This window comes from Halyomorpha halys, unplaced genomic scaffold (genome assembly GCF_000696795.3).
Source record: "Halyomorpha halys isolate HHAL.00 unplaced genomic scaffold, Hhal_1.1 Scaffold508.1, whole genome shotgun sequence".
NCBI classification, from domain to species: Eukaryota; Metazoa; Arthropoda; class Insecta; order Hemiptera; family Pentatomidae; genus Halyomorpha; species Halyomorpha halys.
The window spans coordinates 374,101-398,804 of NW_027106467.1; the positions used below are offsets into that span (position 1 = coordinate 374,101).

Sequence of the window (24,704 nt, forward strand, 5' to 3'; positions counted from 1 at the left end):
AAATACTTTTAAAATGTAAATATTTTGTTAAAGAAGATTAAGACACTTAATACTCTGAGATGAAATACATTACTGATAAAGAAAATATCTTTCATATAGTCCAAAAAAAAAAGGACTCGATTGCTGAATTGGTTGTAAATGTATCACACCTTCTCTAACAAGTTAGAATCTCTTGTCCTCTTTAAGAACTAGCTAACACTTCACTTTTCATTAGTCAACTTTTTACAATTTTTGAGCTTGGCAGTATCTGAAAGCTAAAATATCATATGAAAATGATTTTAAACTTTAAAATACTGTGCGTATAAATAAATACTTGTATAATTGAAAATACACTCTGAAGGAAACTAATTCTTATGTGGAATGTAAAAGAATCGTAATTTATATACAAATCAATTGAACACAATTATTTATCATAAGTATCTTGTGTACATATTTCAGTGCCATTTTTATCTAAATCTCCTCATCTTCTTTTCATATTATTACAATTTATAATAATACAAAATATATCTCAAAACTGAATGAAAGTTATGTTAACTCACTAATTCTCGCTGAGTTGCATATTTGTTGATACAATAAAAGATTATTAAAATAATTATTTAGTTTTTTCTCCTTATTTGTTAAGTACCACCATATTAGCATTAAAATTATTTAACATATTATATAAGTTTTGGGCAAAAATGCTGCAAATTATTATACAATGGTTCTTTGTGAATCTTGAGTCGATTCAATTGACCTTCTTAACCACTTCAGCTGCAAATGTCTCATATAAAATTTGTTTGCTGTATCTTCGCTAATAACAGGCCAATAAAGATGGTATTAGTTCTCTAGTCTAGCTTTGTAGATAATTTAATTGTTTTTCAAATGAGCACCTGGAATGTTCCGAAACATGCTTAGTTTTAGATTTATTTGAAAAAATAATAAAAATTTTATTAGTTTCAATGGTAACCTCTGAAATATACTTAAAACATGGGTACTAAGTCATAAATTCAGGACCATAGCTAGGTATGAATAGCTAGGTGGTGGCGAGATAAGCTTAAAACAACGGCTCAGATACAAAGTGGGTGCAAAATTAATCATGAAAAATCACCCTTTTTTAGAGAGGTGCAATTTATGTTATCTATGTGTTTGTTTATTAAAAAAATGAACAATTTTATATAAATTTTAAAAATATGTTCAGACTCCTCAGTGTTGAAGGGTCCAGATTCTTCAAACTCACCAAGGACGCAGAAGGACCTTGCTGTGAATATACATAAAATGTATACTTTATGCACAAATTAAGTTTTCTTTTCTTTAAACTTTTTTTCATACTCTTCCTCAAAGGTTTATTGTGTACAGACAAGAGGTAAAGGGGTTTAAGAATAAGACATTAGGGAAGTTTTATAAAAAGTGCTTAAATCATTTTGTGCCTACAGATAGTCTATAGATAAATATAGTTTTCAGTACAGCAGCTATTGCACTTTGAGTGCCTAATTCTGTTTACTAGCATCAGACTTAATAGGGACCAAAACAAAAACAGCAGCTACAAAATTGGTCCATCCGATAATATTCAACTTCTTTGTTCGTATTTTTCCTTAAGGTTTTAGGATAGTAACTCCAGAACACAATATTTTTCCTTAATCTTCATAAATGACCAAGATTTCATGTATGAAATCTAAAATCAGCAAACATTTTGAAGCAAAATAAGTGATTTGATGAGTTTTGGGATGACCTGTGTGACTAAGGTCCCAAATATCTTAAAAAGAGATAGAAACTATATACATATACACCTGCTGCATTAAAGGTTCTCTCTTTTAGGAAAATCATAATTTAACATTAATTTTCCAAAAACAGAGAAAAACGGCAGGTGACATACTTTTTTGTCCACTAAGAGGTGTCCCATGAGAATTTATCTCATGGTAGATAATTTGTACTATTTTTTATGTATAATTGGATGTGCTGAAGATAAAACTCTGCACGATTACTTTCAATGCAATATATTTTCACTAACTATGAAAAATACAATAAAATATTTTTCATAGTTAGTGAAAATATATTTAGCACCACTGTGGAGTAAGCCATCAAAATATTAAAATATATAATATTTTATTGAAAACTTGCCAATCTGCAGCATGTTAAAAAAGTTTCCATGGTGATCATTGATATAGGTTATAGGTGGGCATAGTGGTGTCAGAAAAAAATCATGCCTGCTACCACAGGATTGAGAACTCCTGCCACAGAACAGTGGCTAGACCAAGAATCTTTTTATCATGTAATGAATTTATCCTATGGATTGGATTTATTAATTATTGTTAAAATATCATCTATTTAATTCTATGATAGTTATTGTTTTTTCCTCATCATGAATAGACAAGAACCCATAATGAAACCTTCACTTATGTGATATTTATTGGCAGAAATTGGACAAATAACAAATGTTTTGTCAACTCTAAACTGAAGTTCTAAGAGAGTGTAATGTGTTGAATTTTTACTATTCTTTTTGTATCATCAATCAAAAAGAAATAAAATTTTGCTAATGTCCAAGACCATTTTAAATCTAATCTTTAATCATAACCTATTCTTTAACATCTATTAAGTTATTATACTGCCAAAATTTAAAAAAATAATTATAATAAAGCGCCATTACCTCTTAAATCAATATCCATTTATAGTTAGTTATCATTTATGAAACCGGTTCAATATTCTCATCAAGTGACACAGGCTTACTTCTGGACCTTAGAGTAAATTGTTTGGTTTAAAAACATTTAAAAAAAAAATAGTTAAAATTTTGTTTAATTTTAATCCGAAAAAATTGGTTTAATTTAGAAAAAAAATTAATGCCATACTCCACAAAACGGCTGATAGTCATGGAAATGACTTTTTGGAGGAGAATGACAAGAAAATCCAGATAAGAAATACTAAAAAAATGAAAGAATACAAGATATTCAATCATTCAAGAAACAAGATTATGTTGGCTTGGACATGTTAAAAGAATGTCAGCAGAAAGACTCCCATAGAAATACTATGTAATGGGAAGTAGAAAGAAGATCTAGAGTTAAATAGAAAGAAACTTTGCCACAACATGGATTAGCATTCTGATCAAGGAAAAGCAAGACTTTTATAAGACAAAAAGATAAACAATTTTATTAATACATCTCAATTTTTTGTTATTTAAATTTGAAGAATAATTTAGTATTCATATATTAATATTATTTAAGAATTAGATATAAAAAATCCACAATAAAATGGCACAACTCAAAATTGGACAATTTTTAAACATATTATGACAGATGGGGCAATTTGAAAATAATCTGTCAGGAATTCTACTGATAAACAAGGAACATGTGCAGAAGCACAAAATATATAGTCAAGGATATAAAAATATAAAAAGACAAAATTAAGGAAAACACTATTTTTAATCAATTTATTTATAAAAATATATATAAAATTTCATAAATATTGCTTCATAATGCTTTAAATGATCTAGAGACCTATAACTTACTCTTTATAAAGTTATAAACCATTTCGCAAACTTCATCATAATAGGGATTGGTTGCAGCTCTTACGCGGTCCATGTACATAGCAAGTTTTGGCCTCCCCTCCCTTGGGTCGTAACCTGCCATTCCTGTAACAAGATATTTCCACAATACAATAACATACTAATGTTATTTAGCATACTGACTCAATCACATTTTATTAAGTTAAGACAGGGCAAGTGCATATTTAAGTTAAGGGCATAACAAATTTTTAAAAAATAGTTATTGTCCTTGTCACCTTACAGTGTTGTAGTGATGGAAAACTAGGCAAGTGCATTCCCTTTAAATGCCCCACCACTGGAAAAATCAGACAGATCTTTGTATATTTTGGATGTCATTTTCATTCCTGAGCATACAGAGTTGGCTGTTATTAAAGCGATTGAGCATAATTTATCAAAGTTGCAACTGTTTTTCCAATTTTTTTTTACAATAATTTGATGTAATATATAGTCAATTTATGGACTAAGTATAATAGTCACAATACTTTAAATTCATTAAGGTTTAATTTGAGTCCCCCACTTACCCTTTAAACTTTTCATGTAGGATAAGAAGGAATGTGAAAAAAGGGGCAAGTGTGAACCATCTTTTACCCCATTATATTGTCTTAATTTAATATTTTTCTTAATGTAAATAGGTACAATTTGCTATCAATAATAGATAAAGAATCTTCCATTTAATTTCTGAAAGCTATTGATGAAATATTTCAGTTTTATTATTCATTTAACCAACATTATATTCTTCTATCACACCCCTTACCACCGAAACGCAGATAGATATAAAGGCAACAATATGAGGAGGAAAGAAAAATATAAAAGTCATAGCCATGGTTACATGGAACATGAAGACTATAAATACTAACTAGGTTGCTCCAACTCCATCACAGCCAGGAGATCAGCAATTGATAAGTTGTTTCCAAATAGGAACTTCTTGTCAGAAGCTAACCAAAATTTTTCAAATACATTGCAACTGTTCACCATTTCCTTTTTGACTCTTTCTAATAAATCACTGGGTGGCTGTCTTCCAGTAAGCATAGGTACTAGTTTCTGGAAATTTTAAAAATTGATTAAAAATAATTTTGTGAACCTATATTTACAATAAACTATACTAAGGTCTTAACAAATCAGAAATTCTAATGGCAATAACAACACTTTTTTCTCTACCTTTGCTGGTATATGGGGTAGATATCCTACATGTTACTAATCTATTCTAGCTTTAGTGGGAATGACAAAATTCATCCTATACGGCTGGCATAAAATAAAAATTAATATATTTTTATGACCCTATCCTGGTCACTTCTGACATACGGGCAGATGAGTGAGGGTTATCAATAGGATACCTCCCCATTCTAACTCCATGGTTTTCATTTTGAGAGACCACCACAGAAATAAAAGTCGACCTCCCAGGCCGGATTCGAACGGGCACTGGTGCATTTCCCAGGTTGCAAAGACCTATGCCTCAACTTCCTAAGCCACATACAACCCTATGTAAGTCCATCTGCCCAGGCCAGATTCAAACTGGCACCGCTTCTAATATGAGGTTGCTAAGGTGATGCCCTAACAATCTCAGCCGGCACGACCTTCCCTAATAACATTTATGCCAAGAGACCTCCTTCCAAAGGACCATGGTCAGATCTAACACCGTCCCATCTATGCCTTGATCTCCCCTCAGACATATTTCCTTATCCAACATAATAAATAAAGTTACCAATCTATTTTAGACAAAATAAGAAAGTTAAGATATATTAAGTGGGTCTACAACAAATGAATGGTGGCCAGGTGTGAACTGCCAACCAGACTTGAGCATTTCAGGTGCAAGCTCGAGATGTTGGACCTCTCTTCACAGGATGTCACAGCTATTATTCAAGAATTGTTTGGCACTGAAGCTAAAACATAGGAATATCCAGAACAGGAGCGGCTAATTATACAGAGCAGAAATGGAGTTACGGTTCGACTATAAGGTCAGGTGTACTTTGAGACTCTAAGTAACACAGCAAAATTTCTGACACCTGTTGTAGAAATGTGTAGCTGACATTGAGACATGGAAGGGTAGATAGAGCAGCTGTGTCACACAGTTTTCTCTCGTCCTTTCCCACGAAATTCTGCATCTTAATCAATGTGATAGATGTCAATTGCTAATTTATAACAAGGCAATGACATTGTTTCTGATTGTACACTAAATGTTTCATATTTTTACAAAAATACATAATGATCAGCAGGATCAAACATGAAGTAGATTTGTGGTGTAAAAAAAATATTATTCTGGCAGGTAATACAGTAATTTCATAACAACTGAAATAGTTTATATAACAAACTATACATCATTGAGAGTTTTGTACTGATGACTGAACTAAAATACTGAGACAAAAATACAAAGAACGATGATAACATAACAAAGTACTTACTCCTACGCGAAAAAACAAGGCTAGAGGTATGCGTAAGCCAAGATGTTGCCATTCAATAAACTCATCAACTCTTGCTTGTGTTTTGCTATCTCTTGGGTACCAATGATCAGCCAGATTCTTTTCATGAGCCAAGTAGCGGAGAATACCAACACTATGAGATTAAAAATAAAAATTAAAAAACTTGTTTTTAAAAATACTTGATCACCTAGTCATTTTTTTTTTATACTTAAAATGTTCGAGTCTAACGGAGTCTTATGTTTTTATAACAATCCATTTTAGGAGTAAATCTTCCTAACAACTACATTCAAAATCAGAGGTCGTGAACAATCAATGTTTTTTCAAGTTCATACCTTTCTCTCAAAATAAATCCATTATCATCAATGACTGGAACCAAAGACAGAGGATTGATTTTCTTAAATTCATCTTTCTTGTGCTCCCCTAATTGGTAAAATTATAAATGAAAAATAAAAATTGTAATATGAGCGAATATTTAACTACATTCATAAATAAAATCATTAATCTTACCAGTCATTAAGTTAACATTTTGTTTCTCAAAAGGAATATCATTTATCCTTAAAAATAAATAAACAGCACGAGAAGGCTGAGAAAATGTATCATAATAAAGCTTTAACACCATGTTAAATAAATATAATACAAAAATTATCAATAAAAAAACTATATTAATATGTACATCTCAATAACATCAAACTTAAATTCTTATCTGATAACAGATTACAGTAAGAATCGATTTCTACAGACCTATCGATACATTTTATTCTTCCACACTTTAATCCCTTTAAACTTTTAAATGAGTCGTTTGGTCATAAAATAGTTACTGAAATTTTACATGAATTATTGTTTTTGGCACCACTGGATTTTTTTAAGGCGATTAAAAAAATTATTGAAAGAATTTTGACAAAATTTCTTTTCTTAAGGCAATTATGTTGATATTGTTATGTGAACCCTGTTTCATAATAAAGTACAAACTAATACTATTAGTCTTGTCGATTTAACTTAATACTATTACACTGACTTGTACAATAGTAATTTGCACTTTAGTACTTTTAAACCTCTGTGAAATCACTAATAGTCCTTCCTATAATGAAAAAAAATAATTATTAGTGAAATTACCACGTTATTTCTATACTTGTATTTTGAACTAATACTATTAGCTTTCATGGTATTAGCTGGTCGATGGTAAAATGTTTTATAACATACGGTTCTTACGAGAAAATTATGCTTTGTTGGTTTTAAAAACAAATTTAAATAGTAATGGAAATGGGGCAGTTAAATATGGTGGAGAATCAGTGATAGTTTGAGGCTGTTTTAGATCAAAGAGGGCTGGTAGCCTTGTATTCATAAATGGAGTTATGGATGAATTCAATTATTTTAATATTCTCAAAAGAAAGATGGGAAAAAAGTGCAAAAAAAAAAGGGGGTTAGAATCATATTTTAAACTCTACAAGAAAGTTACTCTTTCGTGAAATGTTGACAAATGTTCACCCTATTATGTGATACATCTACAGAAAAATATTTCAAAATTATTTTAAAAAATCAAAACTTTATTTATTTTTATGATCATATGAGCAAATTATTATCGTGAATAGGGAAAGCAGTAGAAATAAGAAATAATGGGTTAAATTACAAAATTCAGTAAAAGATGGCCAACCTATACCTATAATGATCTTTGAAATCTTTTATTCATTTAGCATTTAGAATTGGCATTATCATTTCATGTAAAACTATTATAAAATAAGCATATTTTTTTTAATGGTTATACTATAACCAGTATATATAATATACACAACAGATTAGTGTATATTACTTTTTTTTTATTATGTTGTAATTATTGATCTCAGTAAATAATGACTAACCTATATATATATATATATATATTGAAATTGATAAGACTAAAGAAAAAAAACAAGATGTGACACCACTAATTCTTTTAGAGGTTATTCTTAATAAATATAAAGTAATTACTGGAGTGTATGACACAGGTTCGAATATAACATTGGTTTCTTCAAAACTTGAAAATGTTAAAAATAACCTAGTCGAAAATAGGCAATTATTTAAAACAGTTAATAGTGTAGAAATAAGCCATAATAAAATAAATCTAATCCTGAAAATTCATACATTGGATGCTATTCAAAAATTCCATCTCTACCATGACGATCAATTGAACATTTTTCAACGTCTCCATAATGACATAATAGAAATGCTTTCCAAAAATACTACTGTAGAAAGACAGAGTGAAGGAAAAAATATGCAATTTTTAAATTTGAATGAAAATACCAACGTTGATGATATATTACAACATTTAGATAAAGAAAAAAAAGAAGAATTGGAAAAAATAATAAAGAAGCACTCATGAGTTTTCGCCATGGACAAGTACGATGTTGGTCGAGTTAATAGTCACGAAGCTCACATAAAATTGTTAGAAAGTAAATACATCTCAAAAAAACCCTATAGGTGTTCTATTTCAGATCAAAACGAAATTGAGGAACAAATCAAACAATTATTAAAAAGTAGACTAATTAAGAATCAAATTCTCCATTTGGAGCACCTGTAACTCTAGCTTACAAAAAAGAGGAAGGTCGGCGAACTCGCCTATGCATTGATTTTAGAGAGCTAAACAAACTTCTCATACCAGAATCACAGCCGTTTCCCCGGAATGAAGATATTGTCCTTAAAACACGAAACTGTAAATGGTTTTCTGTTCTGGATATTAATTCCGCTTTCTGGGCACTACCTATAAGAGAGAAGGACAGGTATTAAACCGCCTTTGTCACACAAAATGGACATTTTCAATGGACATGTTTACCATTTGGTCTCAAAACTTGACCAGCAATTTTTCAGAGAGTATTGGCAAATATAATTAGGCGCCAAGAGTTGCAAGACTGTTGTGTGAATGATATAGATGACATTTTAATATTTTCCAAAACCTTTGAAGATCATTTGCAACATATAGAAAAATTGATGAAAGCTGTTCAACAAGCAGGATTCAAATTAAAAGTACAGAAATGTAACTTTGCGCAGAACTCAGTTAAATATTTAGGGCAGATAGTGGAGAATAACACGGTCAGGCCTCACAATGATAATTTAAAGTCAATTATAGAGTTTCAAAAGCCTAAAAAAAAGAAAAATCTCCCACTTCTCTTTTAGGGCGTTACCTTATTTTCAAATCTCTTCTCTGATTGGTTACGTCCCCCTCCTCAGGGCCGAGGATGTTTAACAAAAAGTTTGACTTATCAGGAAGGATCTGCCTGGTTAATTTGATTCTGGTCCCTCGTCCTAACCTATTTTCTGCTTCTTTTCTGCTTCCATACTTAAAGGTTAGTCAATCTAATTTTCTCAGGGGCCTCTGGTAATGTGACAAACTTAATACAGATGTTTCCATATCCAAGGATGCTAAAAGCTTCCCAGAAGGATACCCTGATCAGGGGCAGATGACGAAACACATTAATAAACGACATATTGTTGAAATCATGGCTAATTCCTCGATACATAGCAGTGGAAACTAATAGTTTATAACAACCTAGACATTTATTACTACAATAACTGTTATTGTTGTGTAATAAATTTACAAATTCCGTTGTTAATTAGGTTGTATGGTCAAGTTTTCTTCAATTGTAAAATTAATATAGAATATTTATGGTTTTAATAACCACTTAATATACATACAAGGCATTATTAAACTTTTTTTTTCTCAAAAGACTAAATGCATGAATAATTATTTTACTCACTATAGATCAAGCACTGATTAAAAATTTCTGTGAGATGGTCTGGGTTTGCCTCAACCTCTGATATAACTATCAGAAAGTAGTTAAGTACCTTCGAAATTTCTTAGTTAACAGGTTTCCGGAGATGAAATTGCAGCTATTTCCCTGCAATTTTGGAATATTCTAGATACAGTCTTTCTCGATTCTGCTGCATTTGAGGATTTTTACAATCAATCAATATTTATCATCATTGAATTTGTTATTTTGAAGTTTATAAATTCACTTATATATTAATTTATTTTACACACTTCCAATAACTTTTTTTTACATGTTCAAAAGGTTTTTATTACATACTTTTGGGTTACAGTTGAGGGATTACTACACGTTCTCTAAATATTTAATAGAAAATGTAAACTTTTTAGTTATTGGAGAAGTTTGTCAAGGGGGTGCGGTCAGCAAAGAACAACATAAATAAACAAAACCATATTTATTTATTTTAATGCCGAAGTTTCGACCTGAGTTTCAGGTCATCAGGGCTGTCGAAACGTCAGCATAAAATAAATAAATATGGTTTTGTTTATTGATGTTGTTCTTTGCTGACCGCACCCCCCGACAAACTTCTCCAATCATTAATCTATGGTCAACTATCTACACCTCATTGTAAACTTTTTAGTCCTTATCCAGCAATTCCATTAAATAACCCACAAAACATTAATTTATCAGCTGATTGCTTACCTAGAATCAGTATTGCATATGCGGAAGAGGACTAAGTATCGTAATAGTTACTTGATACTACTTATTTAAACTTTATTTGGCTAAATATTATGTTTAATACATTATATAATGCTTATTTAAAGTAAAATAAAAGAAAATATTAAAAAATCATACTTTTAAGTGGTTTTCCAGGAGAGCCTCTGCGGTGTTAATAACTTTTAACTTTAACAATATTATCTAATTGTTGTTTGCCTGACCATGCACTTCTTAATTTTTACAAAATGTTTCAACATAAATATTAAGGGCATCAGGTTTATAAAAAATATGGTGAATATAGAAAAAATAGTGAATAATATATTTAAAAATACATCAAAATTAATAACTTCTAAATATTATTATATTTTGTTAATAGCACATCCTCATCCCAAAATATTCATTATAATAATATATACTATCAAAGAGTTTCCACAAGTTTAAAAGATTTTTTCTAATAAATAATTAATCAATGAGTTTCCTAAACAAAAGTTTCTTCAATAACATTTGTACCATGATCCCATTTTTAAACTATTAATTTATAAATTGAGGTGTTCAGTCGTGACACATAGTAACCAAAATTATTAATGAATTGAAGTTTTTTGCTTCACTGAATTTTTTAAGGCTGATTTCATAAATTGTTAATATAATCTTTAGAGAATAATATTGGTTTCTTAAGATAATAATATTGATATTAAGCTATGGTAGGTGACTGCTGGTTGAAGATAAAACATTTTAACATTGTGAAAGTTTTCTTTTTGACAGTTACTATGTTTTACGGCAAAGTTCCTCAAAATTAATCTCTCTTTTACTGTAAGTAACATTTAATGTATTGTACCAATGAATAATCATTCATCACAAAGTTGATTTCAGTTCTCCCTTTGAAATCTTCTTTGCACTGATGGAGTTCAGCAATTTGCAAGCTTCGTCATAATATGGATTAGTTTCAGATTGAACATGATCCATATATTCTGTTAACTTTGGTCGTCCATCTCTTGGGTCATAGCCACACATTCCTGATACATAAAAATAAAATGTAAACAAAATTAGTATATAGAACACTCTATAAGAAAATTGTTGGTTTCTTGCAAACAAAACCCATTACTAATGTTCTTGGAAAAGTATTAACTAAGAAAAAGTTTATAATAAAGAACGTCCATATTTACTGTTTTAACTTAGATTTCCGGTCTGGCACTAGCTCTTCATTCATCCATCTGACTTAATTTTGTCTGGAGGGAATTTCAATTTTTTTTTTTAATATATTACCTATGTACATTATTTTAAATAAAATCAAACAAAAATAAGAATCTACTTGTATATTTTTAATCAAAGTTTTTAAAGTTTTTTCTACATTGACTTATTACTTGTAAGTTTCTTGGTTACTGGTATATTCGTATATAAATACACATACAACTAAAAAGCTAAGCGGAGAAAAATGATACAATTTTAGGGGAAATAAAAAAATAAAAAATTGCTTGAAAAAATATTTTTAAATACTCCTTTCTACGCAGAGCCTTGCATATTTTTTCTAAAACTTAAAATTTATGTTGTTTTAAGAATTTGATAAATTGAATTTCTGTATTCATAATAGGAACATAAAACCATTTAATACAATTAGCTTTCTCATACCTCTTTAATTAAGGACAAAGGTTTAGATTTTTAAAACAGAGTAATTTAGTATTTTATGCATATGTGCATAAATGTGGAGAGTATTTAATGAGTTTAATTTTATTCAAACAAGGTTGGGTAAGTAATTTATTAAAAAATTAATATTATAACTTGTTGTTATAATATTAATAAAGTTATATGTAACTATAACAAAGTTGATGGTTATTGCTAGATTTGGTGTTTTAATCACACTTTGAGTTTTTACAGCAGTATTTTGCACATTTTGGGTTTTTACTGATCACAAATCTGTATCTCTACTCATAACAATGTAGAATAAAAATCTTTAGAAGAAAATAAAGTTATAAAAATTGGATAATGGACTTTTATGCTTATGGAACTCTGCGCATCATAAAATGTTTAAAATCTGTTATTCTAGAGTACTTAGTTAGCCAAGGGCTGAACTGTTCCTTTATCGATTCTAGTGTTACAGATGTTATTCTCTGTTCAATAAACCAATCTTTAAGATTATTGCTGGCCTTAATCAGCTGGTTTCTCATATACCTTTAACAATTCTTTCCTAATTCACTATGTGGTTTCTTCACCTAAAATTTTAATATTAAAATTATATCTAGATCAAATTTACTGAATGTATTATATAAATTACAAATGTAAATTTCAATAAAGATATTAAAAAAAAATTATAAGGAAAAAATAACTACTAACTAGGTTGTTCTATTTCCATAGCAGCAAGAAGATCAGCTATAGTCAAATGATCCCCGAAGAGAAATTTACAGTCTTTATTGAGCCAAATGTTTTCCATGACATCGCAGCTGTTCTTCATTGCATTTGTATACCTTTCTACATCACTTTTTTGTGGTTCTTTACCAGTTAAAAGGGGTTCTAGATGCTGAAAATATTTTCAAATTATTAAAAAGATTAGATATTTGCATTTATTTCTTATGAAAATTTGTTTCATACTTAGCTGAAAATTAGAGAATGCCAAAGTATAAACAAGGAAGAATTAACACAATGAAAGTAAACCAATACGAACAAAGATTTGTCTACTTCAATATTTTTCTGACAATTCCTAATTTTTTTTTTTTTTAACTATGCAGCAGTGTTCAAAAACAAATTACAATTACTTTTGACGATGATTAGTAATTGAAAATATAGAGATTCATCAAGTAGTTGCTATTACCAATTACAATTACTTGTCACTATTATTTTATTCCTGCAATTTAAACTTATAATGAGTATTACTTTAATGGACATTTATTTTTGCCCACCACTGATATGCACTTTTATGATCTGCCTTATTGTTATCATTATTCAATAGAATACTTTTCATCAAGCAATATAGCAGGTAAATAAATAAATACCCATTCCATTTAATACTATAAAACTATCTGTATGTATAGAACTACTGGTATAAAACTAAATCAATGTCATATGTAGCAATCTACTGTATCTGATCACTTTAATTCAAAAATATTTAAGTCTTGAATATCTAGTCATATTAACAAACCTAAACAAGATTAACACTTCTTATTCAGCTTTAATACATGATTGTAAAAATAGTATTAACCTTCTGATTAAAAAGTATGCTAATAATGATAATATAAAAAACGCACACAAATACGGAAAAACATTGTAAGAGGAAACCGCAAGCCAAGATGATGCCACTCAATAAATTCATCTATTTTAGCTTGAGCTTTGTAATCCTTTGGATACCAATGATCAGGAATATTCTTTTCTCGGCATAGGTATCTCATAATTCCAACACTGCACAAACATATAAAGTTTATGATACACAAATATTGAACAATTTATCTTTACTCATTTAAATATCCATCATTCAAGTACCTTTCCCTTAAAACAAAGCCATTTTCTTCAATGAAAGGAACCAAACTTAAAGGATTCATTTTTCGGAATTCTTCAGTTCTATGATGGCCTAAAAAAATAAGTTATACAGTAAAATATACTTTGAATAATTATTAGAAACATTAATTGTAAAATTAATAATATACCCTTGGCCAAATTGACGACATGTTTATTAAATGGAAGATTATTTATCTTTAAAAATATATACAGAGTTCGGCAAGGCTGAGAAAGTATGTCATAATAAAACTGAATAGTCATTTTAAAACCAAATTCGCAGAAACAACGTGTAAAATAGTTAAAGTCATTCAAAAACCCAGAAGGTTATACTGATTGGCTCAATCTGCAAGTAAGAATCTCCCTAGTAACCTTATCATCAATCCAAAAACTCTTATCAATAATGCATATTTTTATCATTCCGCACTCTGATAAGGTTTAACTACTTGACCCAGAAGACGTAAACAATGGAGACAATCCTGCCAAAATAATGAGTAATGAATAGTGAAATTAAAGTGAAGAAATAGTGGATTGTTATTGAGTGGAATAGAACTTCTATGGGAGGAGAAAGAATGTTTTTTATCCTAATTATGGAACCCTTAACATTACGTTAAGTCTGCAGTTCTGTAAGCAGCTGCCCGGATGTATGCCAGGAGTGCTGCAAGTGAACTCCACTTTCTCAAAAAAATTGTTTAGTTTAAAATAGCAAACACGTAAACAGTGCATTCCAGCATTTTCTTTACACGTTTTTGTTTTCTTATTTTCCTACACGCTCATCCCCTCTAAGCATAATTGTGGAGACATTTTTATATTTTTTTTAGTTCAACAAGGGTGCCATGAAACTTCATTAGCCCAACAAGGGACAGTGATTTTTTTTTTTTAGCGTAATAATGGTACCGTGTCCAAACAAGTTTGGGAACTGCTGCGTTAATGGACCATTACACGGTCTACAATATTGAAGGTGGCCCTCACAATTAATACTCTTTTTTTCCATGTCGTCAGTACTTGGACCTTGCTTTCTTCAAACGCTTCCCTTGTCAAGCCTCTCCGTTTCCGTGTTTTTTCTTTTCTATATACCATTTTAAATTAATTTTTATTTATAACTCTAGCTATAGACACCAAATAAAAACATATATGAAGTTGGTAAATAATATTACTCAGTGTAATTTATTTTTTAAATTAAGCCTTGATAAGCCCATGGCTAATGTGCGCCATCAACACAATCATGAGCTACTTAAGACTAAATGTACCGATTTTTAGTAAGTTTTTTTTCAAGAGATGGGAACACTTTCGGGGCAAATTTACTTTTCTTCTCATTTGAATACGGAATAATAAATTTCCCATCTGTAAACGGATTTACCATCTAGAACCCCATAGAAGTTACTGAAATTGGTTCATTAATTTTTGTTGTAATTATTTTGGGATATAAAAAATTGATCTTTACTATTATTTGTAAATCAAAAAAAGTGAGCTTATAGGCACTTGACCACAAGCAAATAAAACAATTCTGCACAAACAGATTCATTTTTGATAGCATAGGGTGATCGTAAAGAGAAAAAATACGATTTAGGATTAAAGCCGTGAGATTTGTAATTGCCAGAGGAAGTGGCAGCTTACCCCCACTTCTCTAGACGTTGATGCTACGAGAGCCGCAATGTTTGTCTGCTTGATCTATGTATTTCCACGCATTTTTAAATTTTTTTATTTTTTCACAAATACTAAAGTGGAATTCCGAAATGAGAATACGACATTTTTAAAATTAAAATAATTTTAATTTTAATAATAATGTTTTTAACCTTTTTTCTTTAGGAAAATTTTGATTTCCTTGTCAAAATATTTCATTGCTAAATTTATCATAATTTACCATTGTAATCACTATATTGTTTTTGTTTATTTTTCTCATATTTAGAGAAATAAAAAACGAAAATTAGAAATAAGTATTGTATTGGTTAATATTTATGAGAAGAAGATAGTTGGATGTGAGGTCGGAGAATAACACAAATAAGTTAAAAAGCTTATTTACTAGTACCAACGTTTCGGCCAGAATCTGTAGCCTTCGTCAGGGCTAAGAAAAAAAACAAGATTAATTAACAACCAGTGAATAAAGGATATATACAATGATTAAAGTAAATAATTGTACATTATGATAAAAATATAGATAAAAATAATGTAATGAAAGAAGTAGGAAATAAAAGGTATATATAGATAATTAAATATGTGAGTAAAATAACATAATTAATAAAATAAAATGTAAAGTTATATAATGCAAAGAAACTTTGAAATGTGAATAATTTAATTTAATAATAATAATTTAAAAATGGAAAGAAAATATACCTAAATAGTGTAATATGTAAGTCAAAAAAAGAAGTGTAGAGAAACAAAATACAAAGTTAGTTAGATAAAGAAGTAATTAGTAAATAATAATAATAATATGAAAGGAATATGGTCCGGGTGCGGTCAAAAAAACTCAAATAGTAGAATTATACTATTTGAGTTTTTTTTTTACCGCACCCGGACCATATTCCTTTCATCTTTACAAACGGTCAATCAATAATCTTCCAATAATAATAATACTTTGTATTTTGCGTGTATTGAAAAATAGACAATAAATGGATCGGAGATCAACAAGTTCAAAAATAATAAGCAAATTTCGTAAAAGCAGTGAACATTACAATAACATAAGAAACACACTAAAATTTAGTTCTGTCGGGTTCACTAATGTCTAACGACCTCATTAACCTGGGATTTAATAATTCAGGAAGTATTACTTACATGTATCGAAGAAGGAGTATACAAGAAGTCGAGCCAATGGAGGTCAATGCCAACAAGCTCAGAGGAAAAGCCTTCGGCAGGGACTGAGGGATCGTCAAGGGGCGAGGGGAGGACACTCCAAGTAAAGGTTTGCAAATGTAAATTAATCACTCTGGGTAGACCATGCAGTATAGAGGATAGGACTGGGTAAGTGGGGGACTAAAGGGGACATTTCAACAATTCATGTAGTGAGTAGGATGCTGCTCAGATGATTATTGGTTGTGATCTTTTAGAGAAGGTGGGGCTAAGATAATAAAAGAATAGTAATGGGAAATGGAATATTAAAATCGGACGAAAGAAGTGCAGATGCCAACAAACAATGGCAGACGGGAAGGCGCGAGTAGGGGGCAGTAACGCAGGTGGAGAATTGGAAGGACGCCATTACAACGGATTTGACGGTATTTTCTTTAATGAAAGAGAGGTATTGAGTTCAACAGAAAGGATGGTTCATGAGATACCACTAAAGCAGGAAAGATTGACATGAGTAAGAGAACGAAGATACCCAAAGTCACTCCGGAAGAACATAAGAGACGAAACCGAAAACTTTAGAAGACAAGGATTCATTGTAGACAGTACGTCACCCTAAAATAGTTCGTTGTGGGCGGTGTGGATGAAGCCTACGCCTGGTGAGAACGGGGAGATATATAGGGTGGTCATCGATTAACGTAAGCTCAATGATAATGCCGTCGCTGATAAGTATCGGATACCAAGGTTTGAGGATATCCTTGACAGACTAAGAGGGGCTAAAATCTTTAGCACCTTAGACGTGAAAGCAGGGTATCACCAAATTCGTATGCACCCACTAAGAATTTAGGAGAATGCCGTTTGGTCTGAAGAACTCGAGCAATACATTTCAAAGGTTAACAGACGAATTTTTGAGAGATATAGATGAATCAGTATGCCAGATTTACCTGGATGACCTCCTGGTGTTTATTAAATTGGTTACAGACAATATGAAACACTTAAAGACCGTTTTTCAGAGGATGCGAGAATTCGGACAAAAACTATCTCGAGAGAAGTCATTGCTGGGACAAAAATAAAGACATTTTCTAGGATACACCATATCTCAGGGGGAGGGGGGTAAGATCAGGCTATTGAAGAAAATATAAGAAATTGTAAAGATCAGTAGCAGAAGGAACCAGTACTGGCATTTCCTGACTTACAAAAGCAGTTCACGCTCACGACAGACACTAGTGAGTACGCGCAGGGAGCAGTGCTGTGACAAGAAAGTGAGGTAAGGTATCATAGAGACAGAACCACGTTACAGCGACTTTGAATGAGAACGACTGGGTTATATATTATTATTGATAATAATTATATATCATATTATAGACCATAATATAGTCAATAGAGCATTCCCAATCCTACTTGTTCGGGAGAACATTTAGGGTACAGACGGACCACATTCCCCTCCAGTGGGTGGGGAAGCTAAAGAATCGTCGGTGATAATTACAAGGTGGAAAGAACTGTTGATCCAGTACAACATGGACATCACGTACAAACCTGGCAAGGAAAACGTTGTAGTGGATTGGCGCTCGCGAGCAATAATAGTAAACGCAGTAGAATATGACCAAGGGAAAACGTCTGGAATTGGAAGGTAGTTTTAGAGGGAGTGGACTCCGGAAGAAGGACAGCAATCGGCCTCACCAGTAAACCAGAATGGGGAGGAGACGTCCGCAGAAGAAAGTTCAAACGACGAAAGACCAACTAAAATGGAGGAGATTATCAACAACAAGAGGTACCAGATTATTTGGAAGACAAAAACCACGGGGTTGCTGAAGATAGAACATAGCAAGTACGGCAGCAGTATCATTTCAACTATCTGGTCACAACCGGGTGTCAAAGAGGATCAAATCTGTAGAGAACTAAAAGAAGCATCCAACGCCCGTAAGATTTATCATTTATGTCCCTTTTGTCGATCTACTTCCACGAGAATATCCTCTCAGAACAACCACAACCGGGGCCCCACAAATCACCGGTGAAATACGACTTTTTTTTTAATCTTTTGTTCAACTAATCTAATTTTCTAATAGTTTTAAGCTTTCCTTTTGTTTCTAGTTGTATATTTTTTGTTCCTTCTTATTATGTCTACTTATTTAAAAATACAAAAATAACAAAATTCGACCATTTCTTTTCTTTTCACGGTTGGGCTAGTAAAGGTTTCTTTTGAACCCCTATCCGCCGTAACAGTAGGCTCTCTGCGAGATCCAGAACATCAAAAGTGTTGGCGTATCACCAAGGAAAAACTAATCGTCATGAGCTGAACGAGACTTTACAAGCATTGCGGCGCAAATATTTCAGGTGGGGAAGAAAACGCACAATCCAGGAGATTCTTGGGAAATGCGAGGTGTGTCTCAGTACGAAGTATGATCGGCACCCACCACGTGCAGCTCAAGAAGAGACCTCTACCGCGAACGCGACTCCATAGCACTCTAAGTGACGAGCGTACCAGCTAGGGGGGACTGGAACCTGATGACGCCATGGAACGGGCAGACGCAGCATACAACCACTCCATACACACTGTCACGGGGTTCGCCCTATTCGAAATTCTTTTTGGGATGCGAATGCGTCGACGGACTGCCGTGGTACTTTGCTGGGAGAGGATGAAATGGCCGGTAATGCTTTGGCCTTTCATAAGTCAGGAACAGGATTCGCAAGGAATAAAGTAGAAGAGTGGTACAACGTAACTTCTGCTCTCTATACCTGCAATTTCATAGGCATTAGTTCAAATTTCTTTGGTGAACAACGGCATATCCCGGGACCCAATTCTGAATCTTTCTCAGAAATCCCACCGGTAGCAGTTCCACCAGTTACAAATGAGTTTCCACCTCTACCGTAAATCACCATGCCAAAACCACATGCCAATGCTCTGGAGTGGAAATCTGGACGGTAATGGCACAAGATCTCAGGGACAATATCAGACGGTACATCGAGAGGTTGCAGCAAGAGCCAGTACTAGCTTTTCCGGATTTCACTCGCCAATCCACAATAAAAATAGATGCCAGTTAGTATGCGCTAGGAGCGCTGTTGTCTCAGGAGGGCGAAAGGGAAGAGCGCCCAGTGGCATACGCCAACAGGTGCCCAATGGAGACGGAAATTAGATATAGCACAATGGAGCGAGTACTCTTTGAAATAGTGTGGGCTGTCGATCATTTTAGGCCATATGACTTCAGTAGAAGGTTCAAGTTACACACTGACCATAAACCACTCCAGTGGGTGGGAAAACTGAAGGAATTGTCAACCAGAATTATAGGTTGGAAGGTGTTCCTAGCCAAATATAACATGGATATACTATATAAACGAGGTAAAAAAAAAGTGGTTGGTTGTCTCGATTACCGTGGAACAAGAAAAGGGACAATGAGGCTGCGAAAATGGACGCCAAGAGAGAAAGAACATGGGTGACCATGATTGACCTCTTGCAGCAATGATGCACCAGGTGCGGGACAGGTTTTCGGAGGTAGTTTTGAAACGGCCGCATCTCATTGGATGGGGGAAGAGAATTCGACAACTCCTTGATCCGAAAGGAAATGAAGGATATCGATGTGATGTGGCATCTTAACACTCCAAGAATGATTGAGGTCGAACTCCCTGATTCTCTGGAATTCGTCCGAGGTACTCTTTTTGCGTATTACTTACAATGGACTGTTGTAGGGCGAAGTGCTGTCCACAATTGCTTCCGTAAACTTTCTATTTCTTCCCTAATGTGTTTTCGAAATGGCTTCGGACATCACCTCTTCTTAACGTGCTTCACCCTATCCTGCTTCAATGTGATTTCGTGCACCGTTTCTCCTGTAGCTCTCGGTACTTCCCCTTCTTTACAAAAAATATCATCAAATTACTTCAATGTTGCCTCTTTCCAACTCTCCCTCTATTTAATCGCGCCCGTTCTCGCTTACAATCATACACGAGCTTCTGACAGCTCTACCTCTTCACTCCAATTCTAATATTCCACTGAAACCCCCTATTTTTTATTTTCGCTATCACCTTTTCCAAAATATCTCGTAGTCAATGATTATCAGTGATAATCAATGATTATCTGGTTGTCTCGGGGCATTTTCCTCATTACATGGACTGTTACCTTTCCTTCCTTATCAACTGACAGTTACATACTCTGACCTGTAGTTCCCTCTTTCCATCACTCAAACTCTCAAGGGCCTATCGGCAGACTAATGTGTTTCCCAGGGTTAATCAGACAGCTTACTCCTCTCTTCGCTCGTATAATAGGCAAATCGCCGTGCTCCTCTCAAATGGTGGTTCTCCAACGTGCGGTTGCCCCTCTGTGAGTACACTCCTCAAAACACTCCTTGATTCTACCTGTTTTTTTCCCTTCTTCTCCAAGTCCTCCTCTTCAGTAACGCGGCAATGGCGCAGCAGGTCCTGGACAAGTTGTCGGAAGCAGTGTTGGTATCTCTCCGATTGTGGTTTCAATTCTACGGAACTCCGGGGCGCATCTCATGACATTCAAGCAGAGAATTCGACAATGCCATGTTTCGAACATAAATGAAGGACCTTGACGTAACATGAGCTTCTCAACGCACCAGGGCACACCAAGAGTAGAGGAGGCACAAAGTGGCTTCATGGAACGTTATATATATTATATTATATAGGCTTCATCGATACTTAAGGTATATATACATAACTTAGGAGTAGTCAAGAGCGAAATGCAAAAAAAAAAAAAAAAGTTATAAGGAACGAATGGAAGTGAAAAACTGCCATTATTGAATTCAGTACCTCTGGACCTAATTTATTTTTTAATAATCCAACCTTTATTCTATAATATATTATGTTGTCGTACCTTACAAGATACGCTTTTCATAGATAAACATACTTATGTATTTCGGTATTAGACATTTGAGCAAGATACTTATTTTTTGATTTTCCGCAGTCAAAATATCAACGATACGATTCACAAGGAAAACATTAGGTTTGTCCACTGATACAAATAGCTTTTATGCATATTCCTCACAAGGTTACTATATTAAAATACAACAAATAAAAACAAAAAATAAATACGTAGAAAATTTAAATAATAATTATTTTTTATTTTTCCTATTGCCACATTGAATATTTTGTAGCCACATTGGATTTTAAAAAATCAGAGATCATTTCGTTGATCTGAAACTCGTTGCTTAGGTGAATAAAAGTTGGATTGCAAAATATATTCTGTGGTTTGAATATTCAGGTTAGATTTATATGTAAAGGGTTTCCTGTAAGTGTTTACCAATATAACAGGAAACGTCTCGGAAGTGAAATTCTAATAGACGAATAAGGGTTATCACGAAATAAGTGTTTCATTGTTGCGTCCCTTTCTTTTCATTATTTCTCCAAGTAGAACAGACAAGTAACTTAGTTTGAAAAATATTTGTACTTCTAAAATTTATTCTGAAACGTTTCTAATTATAATAAATTTAAATAATTATTTATTTATTCTTCTTTAACTTATTATTTGAAAGTACGAATCAGACAATAGTTGTGGATAATTATAAAAAAATATATAACGTCCAATAAAAAATATTAAAAAAGTAAAAGCAAACAATAGGCTAAAATCTTACGATTCAGGAAATATTAATAGTAATTATTAATACTAATTAGATAGTTTAGAGTGCCACCAATGGGTAGTTTCTGAACACGCCTGTAACACTCCAATTTAACTTAGATCTGATTTACTAAATGTATTAAATAAATATATAAGAAGATGGTCAGGGTTGCGATCAAAAGTGAAACAAAAATAGTTTACAACTATTTATTTTCCAACGTTTCGCCCCACTTTGCAGGGCTTCCTTCATCAGGGCTAAAAAGTTACAAAATGATACTATGATCTTTTTAGCCCTGATGAAGCCCTGCAAAGTGGTTCTTATATATCAATTTTTACGGTCAACTATATATACATATATACAGTATTAAATAAGTATTTAGAAAAAAAAAATTAGATAGTACCTAGGAGAAAAAAAAATTATTTTCAATATCACTGTAGAAATAAATAATAGCAGAATACCAATACAAATTTACTATTACTATTCTCAAATTTAGGTATGAGAAAGTTAGTTTTAGCAGCCTTGAGTTGCCGTATCGTTCCAGCCGGTACCACCTCAAACGGTTTCCTTCCATTTGTAAACAAAAACGTATTTTTCTCTTTACGATCGCTGTATAAATGCCATGATTTCACGGAATGTCTCATTGGTTTCAGTGAACGGCCCTACAAGTGCCTATAAGGCCACATTTTTTAAAATTTATCGTTAATTCATATTTTTGCATCTTATTTTCCTTATTATTGGATTGGTGCTTTTTTAACATAGTTCCAGTAACTTCTATTTTCGAAAAACACAAAATGCACTTTAAAGATCCGAAATCGGACCATCCGTTCAGGAGTAAATAGAAAAGTAAATTTTGGTGCGTCCCATGAAGCGGTACATTTAGCCTTAAACCTTGAGATTGGTAGGTTCCATGAATCTAATTGAGCTTAATGGGTTAATCAATTCACTGCTACGTGGTCCAAGTCAACAGTGCGAACTTCAAACCTGCGAATCTGTTACACCATCAGTTTTACTGAATCTAAAAATAGGTAATCCTGCAAGCTTGAGATTAGACATGTGCTTATTGAATATACAGAGACTAGTATAGATCCCTGTGATTTTCCTTAGTGTAACCCTGTCCAGTTGAAGCAATATTTTATTTTAGTTGTCACAAGATCTATCAAAAAACAACTTAGGGTGTAGCTGTATTTTATTGTATCAATATAGTCTTTGGTACCATAAGACATATACTTTTTGGATAACTAAAGCTTATACCAAATACGGTCGACTGCGTTATAGGAGTGTTCTTGGGACCACTTCTGGCTAACAGGTCAGGTCCCTCATTACCAAGTACACCCAACGCTGATTTTATTGTAAATTTTGTGTTAGTTCAGTCACTCAGTCGTCAACAAAGCTTGATCATTTCCTATGGCTATTGAGCGCCCCTTATTACTTCCTAATTGTCTGCATAGATTGTTATATCTCTTTCTGTTAGCCCTTCCTCTACTAGCGCAATATCTTTAAAATCTTAACAACAGCACAAGTATGAAAGTTAAAATAAAAGCTGAATTTAAAGCTTACCTGGTCCGAGTTTTGTGAATTGTTGTCATCCACCATCTTCTTTGTCGTATTTTACGTTTTCTTTCACATTTTTTTTTTGTAATAAAAATAATATAATCCCAGTGCAATGGCTGAAACGGCTTGTACGTCCGTCATGTTTGCCTCTGAAAAACACTAACTCGTGGATACGGGACTTCGATGGTTGCTTCGTTTATCGAGCAGTTGTACAAGTCTCAGATCTGCGGCAAATGGCCAACATGTAGATCCACCTTCAGTGTTACTGTTTGTAGTAGCCATAACATAATCGAATACGCCTCCTCCGATTTTTCCAACTTTGGAGAAAAGGTTAAAATTGATGATAAATTAATATCAATTTTAGAAAATTACATACATTACTATTGCTTGCACATGCTCAAACGTATTTCCCGAATGGAATAGGATGGACCAATATATTTAGGATGGACCACTTTGTCAAAGTTGAGTATTAGTGTTAACGTAGTCCAATATAAATATTGCCAAATTCAATCGCTAGTTTCGTTTTCTTATGCGAAAATATAATTTCTTGGCTATAATTATGTTTCATGAGAACGGATATATTCATAATTCATTTTAAGAGAAAACGGCTCATTCCACATATTTTGTTCTCTAACGACAAATCAATAACCTTGAAATATAGATAATTGTGCACACAATATAAATCTCCATAAAAGGGATAATGCACTTGGTAGACTTTTTGTATCACACTGCATTGCTTCGATTACTTATGTTTTCCAATTAATCATTTTGACACCCAAGCTACGAATCATTAAATTTATATCCCCACTCCCTTCCTTTCACATTTTTTGTCCCACATCTCTTCTTAAAAATTATGGCAACTCTGTGTCCTGCCTCCCCCCAAATAATGAGGCCGAAGAACGCCCGGGGACTGAACACCATCAATTCTTATCTATAGTCA

The 24,704-nt window shown here is 32.6% G+C and overlaps 1 protein-coding gene across 1 annotated transcript; it reads right to left on the reverse strand.

Annotated features, from left to right (window-relative positions):
• Window positions 1-3,409: 3,409 nt before the first annotated feature.
• Window positions 3,410-14,317, reverse strand: LOC106683718 (uncharacterized). Its single transcript, XM_067044839.1, has 10 exons — window positions 14,018-14,317; window positions 13,854-13,941; window positions 13,622-13,772; window positions 12,714-12,897; window positions 11,240-11,398; window positions 6,439-6,606; window positions 6,264-6,351; window positions 5,914-6,064; window positions 4,372-4,555; window positions 3,410-3,601 (listed from the first exon to the last, which is right to left on the reverse strand). The coding sequence occupies exons 1-10, from the start codon at window positions 14,127-14,129 to the stop codon at window positions 3,468-3,470; spliced, it is 1,419 nt and encodes a 472-aa protein (XP_066900940.1). The 5' UTR covers window positions 14,130-14,317; the 3' UTR covers window positions 3,410-3,467.
• Window positions 14,318-24,704: the final 10,387 nt, after the last annotated feature.

What these genes read in the sequence shown, in the direction of transcription:
- LOC106683718 (XM_067044839.1), bottom strand. Translation starts at nt 14,129, where the DNA reads ATGACTATTCAGTTTTATTATGACATACTTTCTCAGCCTTGCCGAACT. An exon ending in GGCTTTGTTTTAAGGGAAAG is followed by an intron (nt 13,773 to 13,853) that starts GTACTTGAATGA and finishes ATGTTTGTGCAG; the next exon opens with TGTTGGAATTATGAGATACC. An exon ending in AAATGTTAACTTAATGACTG is followed by an intron (nt 6,352 to 6,438) that starts GTAAGATTAATG and finishes TTTACCAATTAG; the next exon opens with GGGAGCACAAGAAAGATGAA.